The sequence below is a fragment of the Triturus cristatus genome, chromosome 4_2, assembly GCF_964204655.1.
Source record: "Triturus cristatus chromosome 4_2, aTriCri1.1, whole genome shotgun sequence".
Classification (NCBI taxonomy): Eukaryota; Metazoa; Chordata; class Amphibia; order Caudata; family Salamandridae; genus Triturus; species Triturus cristatus.
This window is the reverse complement of record NC_140586.1, coordinates 43,971,827-43,989,787: the sequence shown is the minus strand read 5'-3', so window position 1 is coordinate 43,989,787 and position 17,961 is coordinate 43,971,827. Positions and strand designations below refer to the sequence as shown.

At 45.3% G+C, this 17,961-nt stretch overlaps 1 protein-coding gene across 7 annotated transcripts in view; it reads right to left on the bottom strand.

The window, feature by feature from the left end:
- Positions 1-7,151: 7,151 nt before the first annotated feature.
- The window catches only part of TMBIM6 (transmembrane BAX inhibitor motif containing 6), a 39,211-nt gene continuing 28,401 nt past the window's right edge, over positions 7,152-17,961 (bottom strand). For all 7 annotated transcript variants that reach the window (XM_085600379.1, XM_085600378.1, XM_085600380.1 and 4 more), the window contains exons 6-10: positions 13,404-13,501; positions 12,220-12,299; positions 11,241-11,341; positions 11,078-11,153; positions 7,152-9,358 (exon numbers count right to left, since the gene is read on the bottom strand). In XM_085600379.1, coding sequence (XP_085456505.1) covers positions 9,335-9,358; positions 11,078-11,153; positions 11,241-11,341; positions 12,220-12,299; positions 13,404-13,501 — 379 coding nt within the window. In that variant the 3' untranslated portion in view covers positions 7,152-9,334. The remainder of the gene's footprint in view (positions 9,359-11,077; positions 11,154-11,240; positions 11,342-12,219; positions 12,300-13,403; positions 13,502-17,961) is intronic.

Genomic DNA, 17,961 nt, shown 5'->3' with positions numbered 1-17,961 from the left:
GACCTCTGGTGCGTGCTTAATAACCCCCTTAAGCATGGGCAGAATTGAGGTGGACCTCTGTGCAGTGTCAAATGTGTCTAAGAGGAAATCCTCCTCCACTGGGTCTGTGTGGAGATCAACCCCGTGGTAGTGGGCAGCCCTATGGAGTAGCTGGTTAAAGCCCATTGTGTCCCCGGGGGGAGGGGGGTCTGGAAGGGTAAAGATCGTCCTGCGCGACGTTCGGGATGTTGTATTCGTACCATGGGTCTGGAGAGCCCGTAGGAGTAGGGTCCCCTATTGGTTGGTTGTCCGCTCCGTCCCGTGTCGTAGCTAATGTCGTCATCATCATCCTCATCTGGAGATGGTGTGGGAGAATGATAGGGAGGCGGAGGAGGAGGTGGAGGAGGAGGAGAAGGTGAAGGAATTCTCAATGGGAGGTGGCAAAGTCTCTCCTTTTTGGTGGTGGAGCTGGTGCAGGCTTGTCTAGTGGTCTTTTTCTGGTGCCAAGTGTCAAATACCCAGTCTTTGGATCCTTTACGAGGGTTTTTTGGTAAGGATCGGGTTGAAGCAGTTGATCTGTAGGGGGCAGATCCTTCGGTGCCGATGGTGTCAGAGCCGTGGGTTTTTTAGGTGTCGATTCGTCACTGGTTCTTTGTTTGGAACCGTGGGGTTTAGAAATGTTTTGTTTTCCTCGGTGGGTTTCGGCTTCGAGGCTTGGGAGTCAAGGCTATTCGGTTTCTTGCTCGGCTCCGAGGAGGTTATCGGTGCCGAGGAGCCAGTGCCAGTCTTCAGCGCTGAGTGCTTCGGTGTAGAGCCCAGAGCGGACGAGGAAAGGGGCGTTTTCTTTTTCAGAGCCGCCTGAAGGCTTGGTGGGCTTCTTAACCAGGCTTGGAACGAGGTATGGGAAGCACGGTACATACCTAGGCCCGAAGGCGTGACCGAAACCTTTTTCAATGGCGTGGAGGAGGGGTTGGGGTCGGGGTCGACGTCTGTACTCACGCCCCTCTGTGCCGGAGTGATGTCCTCGACGTCTGAGTCGTCAGCTTCGGAGGCGCTGACTAGGCCTTCTTCGGTGTGCTGTTGTTCTGGAACATCGACGCCTTCTTCGAAAATTTCGTCGGGGATCGAAGTCGACGAGTGAGCCATAGTTCTCCTTGCTCGTCGGTCCCGAATAGTCTTCTTCGATCGGAAGGAGGCGCAAGCTGGACAGTCCCTTGCCTCGTGTTCTGGAGAGAGGCAGAGGTTGCACACCTCATGTAGATTGGTGTGGGGAAACTTCGACCCACATTGAGGACACTTTAAATGGCATCCTTTCCACCAGCCAGGACAGGAGGCCGAGGTAGGCCCGAAGGCCTTCGTCGACGACCGGAATCGAAGACTTCGATCGTTGATACTCACGTTGAGTGTGGATAACCCGATCAAGACAATACCGTCGAACAGGGAAGGATTGCGCGCCGAACGGGAAAACTGGAACGGTTCCGAACTGGAGCGCAAAGAACACATCCGAGCCCGATGGCGGAAAAAAACTGAGGATGGAGCCGAAGCACATGCGCAATATGATCCAAAGGAGGAGTCACATACCTCGTGACTTCCAAAGACTTTCCAAGAGAAAAACAACTGCAAACATCGAGGCCCAACACCAGATGGCGATCTATGCACAGTGTGTAATCTGCAGCTCATATGCCTCGAACATATTTTTTCCAGGTTGGAGTACAAATCACTCCCATGAAATTATTCCTTTTGGGGAAACCAAACATAATTGTGGATATTTCACAGAGAACCAAGCCTATACAAGGTCATTGGTGTTCTAGTCAATGTGGACTTTGGAAGGTACTGGGCACCACTTTGATGGAATAGCTGTCTAGGAATGGGTTAAAGTGCAACTTCTGCTGATGCAGGAAGGCTACCACTGCAGTCAGGATCTTTGTAAAGATCAAAGGCATGGCACGGAGGGCAAATGTATGGGTCCTGTGTTTTTCCCACCATGTTCCTTAGAACAGGCACACAAGAGTAAACACACTGATGGTCCACTGAGCACGAAGTCATCATTCTCCACATCCGCCAGTACTTGAGTCAGAGTCCGGATATTTGAATTTCTGCAGGCTGTGGGATTGAATTTTAATGATTAAGGATGGGGCACAACCCCACATCACCTTGTCTGCTGCTTCCCTATTCACAAGAAAATCCAGCTGGGGTGTTGGGTCAAAAAGACAGCCTAACTTGAAAGACTGGAAGGCCTTTGCATGCCGGACAAGTGGAGAAGTCTGGTTGGTACTGCTTGTAGCAGTTCTTACTATTGCTGTGTTCATCTTGTACTTTTGGAGTTTGCATCCATCGCAGGATCAAACCAGCACCTCCCATCAACAACAGGTTAAAAACTGTCATGAGTGTTCAGTTTAAAACAAAGAAAAAGAGTTCCTCATTGCTAGACCTGAATCTGACAAACCGGTTAAGTAAGTCTTTACATATGCAGTTTCAGCTCCATACCTTACTTGCGAAGGGGAGCTGGAACGTTTTGCTTTTTTAGGCAGTTGTCCAGGAGGCAGGGAAGCAAACTCGTGCCACAAGTAGAGACCCATGGCTGGCCATGAATGCATTGGCCCCGGGCTCCTACAGGCATACAAAATTAGATTGGTAGGCCTTCTTCTGTGCTTCTAGAAACTTCACTTCCCTGTCCATGTGGGAAAACACTACTGCCATTACCACCACAGGTTGAGCTGGAAGGGGAGGGGGGGGGGGGGGGGGCTGGGGAGGGGTGGGAGGGAGGGAGGTGTTGGGAAGGGGGTGGATTCCCAAACACAAATTCTGAGCAATCCTTGGAAAGCCCACTACTTGGTATACAATGACTTTGAAATTGCAGGCTCACATAAAGGCTCTTTCAAAATCCTGACCCAGCATGAGAACATTGGTTTCTATGCCAGACCAGAGATGGTCTTGGTAGGAGAGTTGTTGTGTCCAACAAAGCATAAATTCTTTAACTTGGCAGTAATCCCATTGTCTTGGTCATAACAGTATGAAAGGGTCCAATTGGATGCAGGTTAGCGTTGTCACCAATACCGAATTCTTGATCCGCGTTTGCTTTGGCGTCTGGCACTTCAATGCGTGCAGTAAGGGGAGGAAGATCTACTGAGGGATCAATCATCCATGAAGGGTCAACAACTAATCAGGGATAATGGTGCTCGCTGAGTAGGTGATTTATTTATTGGGGGCGGGGGGGGGGGGGGGGCGGAGTGGAAACATAGGCTGATCCTCTTGTCACTGGAGCTACACCAGAGGCTGCTGAAGTTACAGTGGAGTAGGCTAAAACTGCATCGGGACTTGGGGCACAGGTGACATGATGGTCTTGTCCTCTTCACACTCCTGAGGAAAAGAACTGCTAGTACCAGGACATACTCTTGGTATAGCAGCCGCTGTGCGGAGGAAAAGAATGCCTTGGTACAGTGGCCGTGCACAGTCTGAGCAACCTTCAAATATGAATGGTGAAGTTGGATAACCAGAGGACCTACTGCTACAAAGGCCAGTGCTTACAGATTCCACAGCTATTTTTCCTGCCTCTTGTGCTGTACAGTGGTTCAAATGTATCCAAACACTAGGAGAGGCCTGCGTTTATGTTTTCCACTCACTGGCGCTCTGCTTCCCAATAGTTACCAAACACAACTTGGGTGCTGGTTCAAACACAAGGTGGAAGAATGGACAGGAGTCTACCTTACCAGGCTGCTACATAGGTAGACAGCCCACAAAATGGGCTGCATTAGACCTCCCCGTACTAATCTCCAATCACTGGAGCAGGTGGAGACTTTGACTGCTGAGTACAGAAAGGGTGAGAGATGTACTAATTCTCCCTCAGCACTCCTGACCTGCAAAACCACTCTTAAGATTAAGAGAGCAGTGCTGTGCTGGCTTAGAGCCTCTGGGCACAGAGGAGCTGGGTTTGACTTAATGGTGCTGCAGAGTATCAAGAAAGATGCTCTGCTCCTGTTCATTTAACTCCTTTCCTTTGGACCATAAAATCAAGGTCCAACTGCTTAAAGTCATCAGGCATCACTGGTTACATGGGCTTTGGACCAGGGTCTTTCACCTTATCCAAATAAGTGGCAGCACTTGGGTAGGGCTAAAGAGGCAGACCAGTATACCCACTCTTTACATGTAGGCCATCAGGTTCCAGAGGGAACTCGTAATGATAGCAGCAAAATTGATCGCTGGCATGCAATCTATTACTACCTGCGCAAGCAAAACACATTGAGGTTAGTGGGAGAGGTTTCGCAAATCTAAATGACAAAATGCAACGCTTACTGCCAGACTGTTGCAGCAGAAGTTATCTTGTCTGAATTATGGCAATAGAGGGGGAAAAACTAAATAGTCCCAAAGGAATGGAGCTAGACTTCACAAAGGAATTTACTAAACATGAGAAGCAAGTTCAGCAGGTCCTGATCCACATTGTATGAAAGTGAAAAGGGAACTGGTTGAGAGTTTACATATAAACAGGAATGGGAGTGTGTCACATAGAACATATGCCTGAGTCGCTGAGTCCAAGTACAATGCTCTGTTTTAAAACAAACTTTAGAAGCAGTTTTAAGTTCCCGCCAATAGGTTGAAGGAATACCAATAGGATGAGAGAAGGACTGCCCTTCCTGTAAAAGTATTAATGTTACCACCAAAGCCTGCACCTTTATGGATTTCGATGTCCCTTTTGGGTAATGCATGTGCAGTCTCATAGGACACTGGCAAGAGGAATACATATTTTCAAAAAATTCCAGACCCCGTCTTACGCCTTGGGATATCTCTTCAGATAAGTAATCTAAAGAAAGAAGGATTGAAAAACTAGGGATGTAAAAACGTAGTTGCAGTTTCATGCTGGATTTCATAAATGCATAGAGTTTAGATTACTTGTGTTTAAATATATTTTATGCATTTATCCTGAAAATCTTGTCTGGATCTGGCTCTGTGGAACTACACTAGCCACCCTTGAACAAAAACTCCCAGATGCTACAAAAACTCTATAGGCCTCGTTTAGTAGAGTTTTAATACTTAAAAAAGCAGTTAAAACTGAAACTCTTTCGAATTGCTTTCAGGCATTGGGAGATTTCTACTAGACCTCTGGCACTTGAAGATGTACTGTATTTTCTCACCAAGTCTAGTTACTGGTATGTACTGAAGTGATTTCAAAGCCTTGAGTAAGTAACATGGCCCATATTAAGCATGCATTGTAGGACTCTTCAACCCCCAAATGCTGGAGGCCTAGCAGTCACGGTTTTCCATGGCATGTGAATTTGTTGGCAAGATGTACAGATAATAAGCATGCCTTAATGGAGTCCCCTCCAGTGTGGAGGCCACTCCTAAACAACGGTCAGTATGGTCTTGAAATAGTGTATACTTTCTAAACAGGCCATCAATAGCCTGCACAGGATACACATGCACAGCAGATGCACTAAGGTGGAGAGGATGGACTTCTGGTTTAGCATCATCAATGCTGTTTCTGTTAGGACCTTCAGCGCTACAACTTGTATCATTTTAAAACCAGATACTATGGGCAAGTATCAAAGAGTAAGCTCTCAGGAAGTCCTAAAAGAAAGTGAACATGCATTTGAGATTGTGCCAAATTCTCTTGAGGGACTTGGCCACTCGAGGGTGGGTGAGGAATGGCCCCAATTTCTCCTCCCTACAACCTCTAAGACCCAAGATCTTCAAAATCATTATTTGTATCAAGCAGTGATGCACAAAACTGGGTGGCTTGCCCCTTAGGCAGGGTCTACAACACTTAATCCTACCACAGATTCCAATGTGCCTGAGTATGTACAGGGCCTAGCATATAAAATGTACTCCATCCCTATCCTGAAGTCAAATTCAGATATGTGAAAAAGCTTCACATCTTGCAAGACTACATCCATCTTCCCTTCATGGTTTAGTGATTAGTACAGTAGAGGGTCAAAAACAAATCTCTCCATTAGCATGAATTGAGTATAAGCACAGACCTACGACCAGGAGACAGACTGCTACTCTCCCCCCCTCTTCCAGAAACAAAAGTACAGCCCTCAATACGATCAGGGTGCCAGACAACAAATCCCCCTATCCCCATGGCCTACACAGTTTGGAAAAACCTTGAGCAATTATGATTATAATTTTTGCCTTGGTGTCTACCGACTGACTTTGAAACGAGTGACAGCCTGATGAAACCTTTCACCAGTTTACTTAGGATGTGCACGTTTCTAGCATCAGGTTAAACCCAAGTGTGTCCCTTATGCAATGTGAATGTGTGTGTGGTGCAGCAGGCTTGCTAACCCAACAGTGTGTATTTTGCAGTCATGAAATGAGGGGGAACTAGTATCCATTTACGGCTGCTCTTCCAATTCATTGAAACTGCAACTATTCCCATTCACTCAGGCCAAAGCGAGAGGTCCACAAGACTAGACAGCATCCCCGAGTGGGAGTTTTGAGTATGCATCGACTTGCCACAAAGCTTTTTCAGGATGTGCCTAGAGACCCTGAGCACTAGACAAATGGTGCATATACAGGTGTTGTATTGCATATAAAGGCAGCTTTAACCTATGGACGATGAATGGATCGACATCCCACGTGATGCTTAAATTAACTAGTGGAAGTAGACTCTGTAGCATGGGGAGAAAGAAAAAATTATCGAAGTACTCAGAGCAGAGGTGGATTTGAAAAACGTCCTTGTCCAGGCTTCTAACTACGCAGGCGAGATCACAAGGTTTTAAAAGACACTATGCAGCTAAAGAAAGGTTGGAAAATTAAACTGCTCAAGTGGGAATAGACCCCATCTCCAGACCTCACAGTAAGACCATGTCAAACTCCTGCTTACCCACACCTGCCTGCAAAAGCTTTTCAGTGCCCAACACACCCGACCACCAGTTTGAATGATACATAAGTAAGAGTTACAGCAAGGAAACATACACTGCCCCACACCCACCTCCTTTCAGGGTTTTATACAAGTTGGAATCTTACTGTAAGGTCAGGAAACACCCACTCACCGATCCATGCCCAATCACCAAGTGCCCAGCCATATGCATTATTGCACACTCCCATTGTTTCACCATACCCCTTACCTAGCCCAATTTTGGTACAAATGACTAATGCATTAACTACCGAACAGACAAACATGCATGTGCACCATCTCACGTTGGTCTCACTAATACTGCACAGAGGACAGAAGATAAAGTCTGGATATCAGTTTTATTTTTTATACAAAGTAGGTCATTAGAATCTTATATACGTTTTCAATTAAAGTCCTCTGTCTTCACAGTATGAGCATTTTATCACACAATCGCTCCTGTAAAATGAAGTGCTTATTACTCAATTAAAACTGGTTAGACCACCTTCCATCCTCCTCTGGTTAATTCTTGGCACTGTGTCTGGAGCAAAGGGTGGGTGGGAGGGAAGGGATACAGGAGAGACACCTGAAAGAGGAGATTAGTAACACTTTAGCCTTCCTGGCAGTAGCCCGGGTCCCTTCAAGGTACACCTGAATGGAGCAGACAACCCAATGCTTCTTGGTAGTTGGGTAGACTTGCGTGTTCTGTATGGAGGGGAGTCTGCTCTCTGCACTCCTTGGCGCAGTCTTTCTTCCATCATACATACAGCAGAAGCCAGAACTAGAGATGAGACTTCAGAACAAACACAAACTACCAATTCTATCTGAGCTAAGGAGAGGGGCACGGAGAGACAAACTGATGTAGTACATTAGTAAGCCTGAACGCTACACGGAAGGTGCAATGGTTAAGACGGTATGTACAAATGTGAACTTCTCTCAGCCTACTGAGGGTCACCACCTCCAGAAAGTTAAAGGAATTTAACAGCAATCCCAGTAGGCTTGGCCACTTTTAGCCAAGGGCCTACAGCGAGCAGCTGCCCTGTATGCACTGGAGGTTCAGCAACTGGTGGTAGACCACAGTAGTCTTATTATATTCTTCATTGCAAAGTATTTAGGAGCCCTTGAATGCAGAAGAGGCAGAGAACCATTGAGCCACTCAGACAAAAATGTTGTCTACAAGCAGAACCAGAAGGATAAGGCCTTCCTTTAAAATGTTGTGAATTATCCTTGACAGGTGAACCCCAGAAAAGGGGATATATCATTAACTAGGCTAAGCTGGAGGCAGGCACTAACTTCCTCCAAGTTGCAAGTGTCTAAAAGTGTTAAGAGAAATGCAGCTATAATGCAAAAAAAAAAAAAGTAAAAAAAAACATTACAAGGGAAGAGAGAGAGAATCATTAAGCTTCCACTTGACCAGGCAAAATACTCAAAGGGCCATGAAAATAACTGCTCCAGACCCTCCGTTTACAGTCAGAGATTAACTGTGCATACTTTGTGGCGGTCCAGCTCCTCTCAACACCATGCTCAAAAAATATGGTGGGGCCAGTAGATGGGATTCAGGGAGGAGCTGCTGAATAGTACCACCCACCTGAGCAGACTTCAGCACAGGTCAGTGTATGGTTTAAGTGCTCAGTGAGCAGCCATTACTGGCTCCAAAGCACAATAAAGCCACTGAATAAGGAGGCAGCATTTACGGGAAAAACAACAACCAAAGAAAGCTGAAGCAATGTAGATGTGCAAAAGCTATGACGCAGCTTATCCCGCTCAGGGCCAAAAAAATACTCCAATGTATCCAGCTACGGGGGACTGTGAAGGATATTTGTATCTGCCAGCACCTAGATGTCATGAGCAACGAGAGTTGCTGCCAGAAAGCTTTATCTTTCACAGTCTCCCTTGCACAGAAACACAAAGAGCGTGGTTCCTTAAGAAGTGTTAATCAACTGGAACAGGGTGCATGTCAGAAAGACACCCTTGTTGTGCAGCGAGGGTCTCCACGCAAGAGGGGCAGCCCAGGTCTTCTGCTCCACAGGGTGAAGAGATCAAAGCCTAGACCCTGGACAGTCCAAAGTCTCCTCTTACACTGCACAGTGGACTGCCATGTTCTATTTCGAGGGTCTACGGAGAGGGGGAATAATATAGAGTCAAAAGGTCAGGCCCCTGTCCGCTTCCTTCGTTGCACATTGTGCAGAATTAGTAATCGACCAAACAATACTGGGTGGGGACACAGGGCAGGGTTGTGGTATGCATCTTCTGGCATGGCAGCGGGAGAGGACTTACCTAAACCTTTTTCTTAAAACACCACACTCGCAACTTGAAGCCAAACTCTGGAAAGCTGCTAATCAGCTGATTGTTATTGAGAGCCAAGAAAAGGCAGAAAATCAGCACAGAAGCGAAAAAACGTTTTCAATGCTTTACATCACCAGCAAACAGGGGAGACCCTGCCGCTGCCGCCACCGAGGGAAGGAGAACAGAACAAAATCAAGGTAAAAACATAAAGGTCCTGGGGAGGTCTGGCACCGGGACGCTTTACTTCTTTTCCCTCTTCTTTTCCTAAAAGTGGAAAACAAAGAGCAGAGTCAGATCATAAACAGGCCAAAACACACTGAATTAATAAGTAAATCAAAGCGAAAATAGTAACTGAGTGGGCCTTAAATTACAATCCTTGCCATTGATGAAGACAGCACTCAATCCTCCCCCAGGTCAGCGACACCGCTTTCCTGGAGCTTACGTCGCATAGGGCAGTGAATTTTGTTGTGGATTCTCATACGCTGACGAATCACTGACATCACAACACTTCATGAACTCCATCACAGAAACTAACCCGACTTGCAAGAGCGCTCCGTGTACTGTATCGCACAAAAATGACAGTGTGCAACACGTTTTATGGCCAACTGTAGGGGTGGGTGCCCGGCTTATTTAAATATACAGCGAGGCTCCTGAAAGTTGCACTCTTCTACTCATCGTGCACAAATTCCCCTTAAGATATCAATGCTTCTAAAAGTACTGGGTTTCACTGAAGAGTAATTTATCCAGGCACTGTGAACCAGTTATTTGCCTACAAGCAAAAGGTCCAAAACTGCTAAGAAGGCTGAGCGGGAACTCCAATGCCAATAAGAACATTCTTTGATCTAAGAATTGGTGTTTGCGAATGGAGCCTGTACTGGTAAGTAGAAGACACAATGTAAGTGACTAATAAGACCCTCCTAACAAAATAAAATAAAGAAGTCTGTTTAAGATGACAAATATTGGAATGGCTGGGATCTATGACAAAGTATTTTTCCAACTGGGATGGTGGAACTGTGGCATCTTTTCCTGTTAGCAAGACGCAATGCCCTGAACACCTGGGAATGAAGGAGAGGCAGTGCTGATTGATGAGCTACATAGCCTAACATTCTGAAGAAAAAAAAATACACCAAGAGTACATCCCAGTTAAGCATAGGAAAGAAGCACTGGCAAAGCCAATAGGTATTGCCTTTTTAAGCAAGAGGATTAGTTTAAAAATAAGTCAAGAAGAAAAGGACGTTATAACAGTGCGGCATCAGCGTCATATCAGACAGCTGTATCATGACATCCTACACATGCCTGTAGCTACTGAATGACACGGGTGTCTTCAGTAAATAGGATCTGCCGGATCCACCAACAAAAACAACAAAAAAACGTATTTTAAGGAACAAGAGGGGTGGGGGAGACTCTAAGAAGCTGGTGACAGGAAGCAATGGAAGTGGATGAAGGAAGCAACAGGCTACTTTTAAGAATGGGATAGGGATTAAACAAACAAGCCATTACGGGGATGGGGGAGCAACACTACACATGGCGTGGTCAGCTAATGATATCAAGCAGAAAAAGCAACACTTGAGGAAAAGAGCAAATAGGGTTGCAGGAGCAACACAGCAGCAAGCAGCAGGGTCAGGTATTGGGAGGGGGAGCAGCAAACTATAGAGAGCGCTACAATACTCTTATGAAGTTCTTTAAGTTCTTAAAGCGAGAGCAGTGCAGGAATACAATCCACCTAAAAGATTGGTATAGAGTCTCTGCTGGGGGGGGTGGGGTTGTCATCACATAACCAAAATGTTCGAGATAGTGCGTGCAGGATGGGTCATGCTGTCAGGTAGAGGCCATTTGGGTTTTTCTTGACTTCTGTCAAGATAGCAACAAGGCTATATCTGCTCACTGGGCACACATCTGTGTGGGCTGTAAACCTGAAAGCATCCTTCGAAGGAAAAAGAGTATACTTGTGAAGACCCCCATACGCTTTACCCAAGATCTCACCTTTTCATTCATGGCCAGGATAATCATCAGTTTCCTGAAGATGGTTATGAAGTCCAGGAAGAGATCCACGCAATGCCTGAGGTAGACACAGGAAAAGTGTTACCGTCTCCGAAGTTAACCACCATCAAGGATCAACCAGAGTGCTACTTAGATCCCCACTCACCAGATATAGTCCTTGTCACCAAGCTCTGCCTTCTCAATGATGAGCTGAGTGTCGAAGAGGACAAAGCCACACATGACAAGAAGCCCTAGGTACAGATTGGCCTGAAACAGAGTAAGAGGCAGATTATACAGTGAGACCATGGTGCTGGAGGGTAAGAAGTCATGACAAGCAGAGGCGTGAAGTAATTCTCGTGATACAGGGCCAACTTGTTTTCTCACTGCACTATCAGTAGCGCTCCATTTATGGCATCCAGCACTTCCAATGCTTTTGTTGCTCATTCAAAACGATTATGCAATGCTACTACTCCTACATTAGAGATATCAAACTAACTCTACAACCTGAACTGCCACACCAAAAAACAAAACCAAAGTGGATGTGAATTTTCTGTTTACTTGCCTATGTTGCAGGGCAATCCTACTGTTCTTAACTTGATACAGCTACCGAGGAGGTCAAAGGAGTTGCAAAATAGCCAACTGCGTGAATTAATTTTTATCTATATGGGTATTTATGTATTTTGTATAGCGCTTGAATCACCGCAGGGTAGAATAGGCTACACAGGAATCAAGCCCCTTGGCAAGGCCTGTAGGTCGACCCTTACTTCCTTACTGCAATAACAACCCTCACCACCACAGGGAGACATGGCACAATAAATAGGAAGGGCACAACAGACAGGAAGACAATAAGAAAATAAAATGGAGACAAGTATCCAACATTTATTGTCAATAACAAAACTTGAGCACAACCCCAACCCATAACCCCCCCCCCACACCTGACCATTTATTTGTCTACCTCCCTTGCTGCAGGGCAAATGTGTACCACACCTCTAGACTGAGGAAAGCACTCCTCTTCAAAAAAAGTAGTCTGGTCATCTCCCATCATGCACGAGCACACAACAGCAAACATCCGGTCCCAGTAGGAGACTTTCCCGCCCCATATTGCACAAATATGCCCCTTGGCAACCCCAAACAGCCCTTATTACCTTGAACATGAAAACAGATCCAATGAAGACGTTCACCAATGAGGCTATGAGCAGAAGACTCAATCCGGACATAAGGATACCTGACAAGAAGAGTCACGTGTTATAACAGGCAAGACACAGTAAGTTAAGAAAAACAGAATAAAAAGAAGGTAGGTGTAGGTGCCAAATAAGCACAGCGGACAGGCGCATGTAGGAAAACAAATTCACGCATTTTAAGAAGGAAGTATCAAACATAGGTAAAAGGGTTCAATGACGACAGCGCAGAGAGGGGAGCATTCAGGCATGGGAGCTCAGAGGATAAGCATAGACATTCTGGCATGAAACAGTGTAGAACCGCTTCACGGCCCGAAAAGGGGTGGAGAGTTTGGGGATTGTGTTTGTGAATGATAGATTAACTGGGCGTGGAATGCAACACTTGTGTATGAGGTATGGAGGTAATTTTGGATATTGAGCAGCGAGGTAACTGCGATGCTAAGGTTAGTACATGTGCAGCCCACAGTTCATGAATGGGTCACAATATTTACCGGGGAAAGGGGGCAGGGTATGTCAGAAAAGGACAGAAGTATATCATGTCATAAGTCACAGGCAAGATAGGCGAGGGTGCAGATTACGCAAGGCAAGTTGAGCTGCATTTGATGGCATCTGGTAATAGGGGATAGGTACATGTATATATGAGAGAGCAAGAAGGGTAAAGGAAAGGGGGTTGGTGTTGGGCTCACAAGAAGGTAGAGAAAAGAATAGGATTTGCCACATAGTGTGAATGGTGGTGGGTATGAGCAAACTACAGGCATTTGTGAATACTGGTGGGGAACCCAGTGAGCGGGCGATGTAGTAGCGTGCGTGGAGGACAGTGGTGTTTGTAAAAAGCCAAATGCAGGGCAAAGAGCTTGAGTGGACCACAGACTGCGCCAACGGGCAAGGGAAAATCTGTGTGCCACTAGTAGAACCAGCGTAGTGGGTTTGGACTTGTATCAAAAGTGGGGAGAAGGAATGTGCATGTGGGACACTCAATAAGTGGAATGGCCACAGTCCCATTCTGAAGGGTTCCCAATTAGTAGCAGGACAGCAGGAAATTTAAATAGTCAAAGAGTTACTAATATTAGCAAGGAGTGGACAGCACTCACAGCCACAAGATCGGTTGGGACCAAAAGGCCCACATGAAGCATAGGACTAGATGTTCCTACCTCCCAGGTACAGGAAGCTGCGGCGTTGGGCATAGAGAGCGCTGAGTGAGAAACAAGTGAAGATGACGGCTGTGCCAAGGAAAGCAGTGGGGATGATACTGCAAGAGAGAAAGCAACATCATAAGATTCACAGCATATGAAAAAGAGCCTACAAATCAAGGCTCACACTAGTGCATGACAGAATACTGGACAAAAGCCCTCCCCAAAGGTTGAGATGACCCCCAACAAGATTATCTGCGAGAGATCGCAACCACGTAGTTGACTTATACACATTAATAACAAACAAGTGGAATGTGCTCTGCCTTGCCACCAATTTCACATCACTTAGTGGTTTCAAAGGGATTCGGTGCAAAAACAAATGTTAAAACATGTAATCTACCAAACACAATGGGCAGCCTAACAAGAGGTATAGTAGAGGAAGAGCCAGTAACATGTTTTACAAGTTAAAAATCAAAGAGGAGAAGGATTATTTTGAAAGAATACAATACATTTTATCCCCAACCTAGTACAAGTATTTTAAGAGTGTATTTTCAAATAAAGAATCTCCATTGGAGCTCCCATTAACAGTACTCTCTGCGAGATGCATGCAGAGTTATCCTATGCGGCTCCCCAGCAGATTACATCTAAAAAGAAATGTCTTTGAAAGGCAATCCCACTCTTTCTGCAAGTGTGGACACACATTCAGCACGGGAAAGCAGCATCCTTATAGCATTCAGAAACAAGAAGCTACGCATAGGACAACAGAAGTCTGGAGTCCTCGTTCCGAAGACATAATCCCTGTATGTAGCAAAAAGGCTATCAGACGTTTGCATGGTATTCGGCCTATCAAGGTAATCATAGAAACATAGTCTAACGTCCAGTTAGCCTGGAGAATGGGTTTACGGGATTCATGCGACTCATTGAGAAGGAACGAAGGATAGGTTGTTTACCTTGGATACGGTGCCTTGCATAAAAAAAAACATGTTAATTTAATAATTAGGGAACCATAGCCGATTCACTATTTGAAGAGACAAAATAGCCAGTAGTCATAAGTCAGTGGTGAGGAAGACCTCAAACTTGTCACAAAAATCAAAAAGAACCGACAAGTGAGCCAATGAACAGCAGCAGTGACATCTAACAAGACCTAGATTCTCAAATTGACGTGGGACCACCTCGTTGTATAGGGAAAGTGGCCAAGATTTTTGTAGGACTGCTGTAGAAAGAGCTTTCAAAATTCTACTTGAATGCTTAAACCAGTCAGGTGGGAAAGCGTATTTCAAATATTTTGAAAGGATATTCTAAGCAACAGCATAAACGTTACACCTTTCTCTCCAGCTGAGCTGTTGCGGGCAAACTAGGATTTTTTTTTTTAAGATATCCAGACTGCCTTTGTCAAATGACCGCAGATTAAGTGTGCAGAAATCAGAAAGCAATGCTGCGACAGTGGGCTGGAGCACATAACTTGACAACATCTCTCCCAGCAAGGATAACAGGATGCTCCAAGCTGATCTATGGAAAATTAAGTGTCACAACTGATTAAGGGTGCTGCGAGGGTCATGGAGCAGCAGGAGGGAGTCTTCAAGTTTCGTGCGACTTTGGGAGGAGGATGGAAGGCACAAAGGAGGAGTGGCACAGGTCACATCACGTGAAGCTCATTGTAACAGGCAGAGGAGTTAAACATCGAAGGCAGTAGCTAGTCCGAGGAAGGACCAAAGTAATTGAAGCCTAGGGGGCCAAGTGCTAGGAGATAACCCCCAAGGGTGGGCATAGCAATGTGGTGCAGATAGCCAAGAAGTGCCCATACTCTAATAGTTCCCATTCAACACTGCAGCCCTGGGCTGTTCAAGAGACTGCACTGCCACACTTATGGTCAAAACATCCCACACATATGGTGCAAGGCTGATTAAAAATAAAAAACACACCACATCGCTTGTAAAATCTTGTGGTCATCCTGCCTGACCCAGGACTGCTTTAGAAACGAGACCGCAAAGTTCAGCAATATGGGTCATGGAGAGAGGACTATATACTCAGACTTTGACAAGATCAGTCTTTTTGATGTAGCAATGGCCAATCTGAGGGGTTTGAGGAGCAAAATCTGAAGGACGAACTTGCATACACCTGAATTATTGAATACTCAGTCTCTGAACGTAGTTCATCAATTTGACAATTAAGAAAAATAGGTAAGTAAAACAAAAGGTATGTCTCCTAGGTTAATAATGATCGTCTCCTAGGGAATTTAGAATATTGCCCTATTAGTGGGAACAAAGATTAATTGCATTTAAAAAATAAGGGATTTAAAAGACCTTGAAACGCCCAATCTGTAAAACAAGCTCAGCGATGACCCAATTAATAAAAACAAAAGAAACTGGTTTCTTAAACTGGTAGAAAAGGTATAGGACAGCAACTCGTATGTCAGTCCCTGTGTCGCATCTGTAAACACCATAGCGAATTTGGTGGCATATATTCATTTTGTTATGATGGAATAAGTAGGTTTTAGGCAATATGTTTATTTGAAAAGGTTTCCACGGCTTTTATTTGTATTATCCAAGTGAGGGGGTGTGCTTGACTGGAAAAGTCAGCTCCACTACCTCACTAGGTAGTGGGGCATATTTCACTCAATGGAGTGTGTCCATGTTTCGTTTCTGAACAGCAGTTAAGCTTGTGGTTCAAACAATCCTGCTTGTACAGATCCAGAGGCAGCATACAGGAGAGGTACTAGTATCACGTGTTAACTGATTATACACACTTGACTGTTTACACAAACTCCGTTGTCCTCCAACTGAAGAAAGGACTTTACATCAGAATGTGTATGCAACCTCCTGCATGCAGACTAAAATTCATGAAAGGAAAAGGGCACATATTAGTAGTGAAAAATGAAGTTCAACAAGCAAGACGGCTCATATTATTGGAAAAGGAGGTAACTACCTCAATACAGAAGGAAAGTAATACCAAGGTGAGCTTGAACTACAGAACTGTGGTGTTGGGAAGTACATTAGAAGGAGAAGAATTCCCCCGGGTGTCACAAACCTCTCATTCAGAGAAAGGTTTCCCTTATTGCCCTCTTCAGAAAGAGCCCAATACGGAAAGAAAGGCTTTCGGACTGAACTAAGAAACAAGGTAGCTACTGGGCACTAACAAAGGAAAAATATTGAGGTTACCTGGTCTATAAATTTGTCAAATCATGTGGTGAGGGGCTCTGACCAAGCAGTCACTGATGCATGGGCATATCTAGAAATCTCAAAAAGGCACTCTATAACGCTTGGACTGTGGTTTATAGATATACACCCGAATTCAGGCCCAGTTTCACTATACTGCACGGATAGCAGCACACTCCTGTCACAAACCACTATGTGTTACTGTATAGCTGGAAGAGGAGAATATGAAACTACGCAGTCAATTCAACGACTGAGTCCAACTGGCATATGCTGTGCAGAAATAATAAGTCCCCACCCTGAAAGATTGCTTTGCAAAGAAGAATCAAGCTCTTATGAAAGTGTGAAGACCTTGAGCTATATGCAAATCGGCCTTGACTCCGTCCCTCATGGGAACTGTACAGCCCAAACTGCCATGTCAGGTCTTCTCTGAACCGGAAACAAGCATCCTGGGACCGGTTTCAGGGAAACACCCCTCATCAGCCAGGCTAGCTTGAATCTTGTGGCAAAGTGAGCAAGGGACCCACGTCTGGGAATACCCTGCCAACTGAGGACGAACAAAACAAACACAAGATGATGGTCGGAGCACTGAAACTTTTCAGACACTAACCCCCAGTCACAGATCTGGGTTGAATCAATCATTGTTCTTTAGCTCACTTAGCCACCTTAGTTCATAATGAGAACAAAGGTTTGCAAGAAATTGAAACATTCAACCCTGTTCCATACTTCTGCATGAAACAAGACTGCCAACTGCCTACACAAGGTGAACGAACCCCAGGGACCCGACTCTCACAGTAGTGCCTATAAGAGTTTGTGTTGCAGACACCATGAAGGCCTCTGTCTTGTTCACCATCTGTCACTCGCAGGAAATCTTATTTATTTCATAGGAGGGGGTCTTTTGCAGCAGTGATGTGTCCAAGCGGAGGCAAGGTTTAGTAATTACCCTGGATCCCAACGTCCTAAAAAAATATATTTACAAAAAGCACTTCCTTAGCTGGCAGCTTCTCAAAGGTTACTAAAGTCAACATAAGCCCCTTGCCCTGAGGTGCTTAGACAGGTACCGAAGCTTTATTTGTAGCATTTGCAAAAAACAAAAATTCTTGCACAAACCCCCCCCCCCCCAAAAAAAACACAAAAAAATAAAAACACACACGATGTTCACGTCTAATGAACAGATGGGGGCTGTGATCTACCAGACAAGCAAAAGCAATTAGACACGTGTGGCAAATAAGGGATCCCTGGAATGACACCAAAAATGGTAAAGAGTCCTGGCCGCAGAAGTCACAACAGTGCCAAAGGAAATTAATGTCCCTGAACAATCCCCTGTGCTCTGACATGAGACCTACTGCCAACAGAATAGAAAAGGAATGGATTCTGGAGAAGCCAGGTGGTGGTGTGATACACAGCCAGGACCAAGCATTCACAAA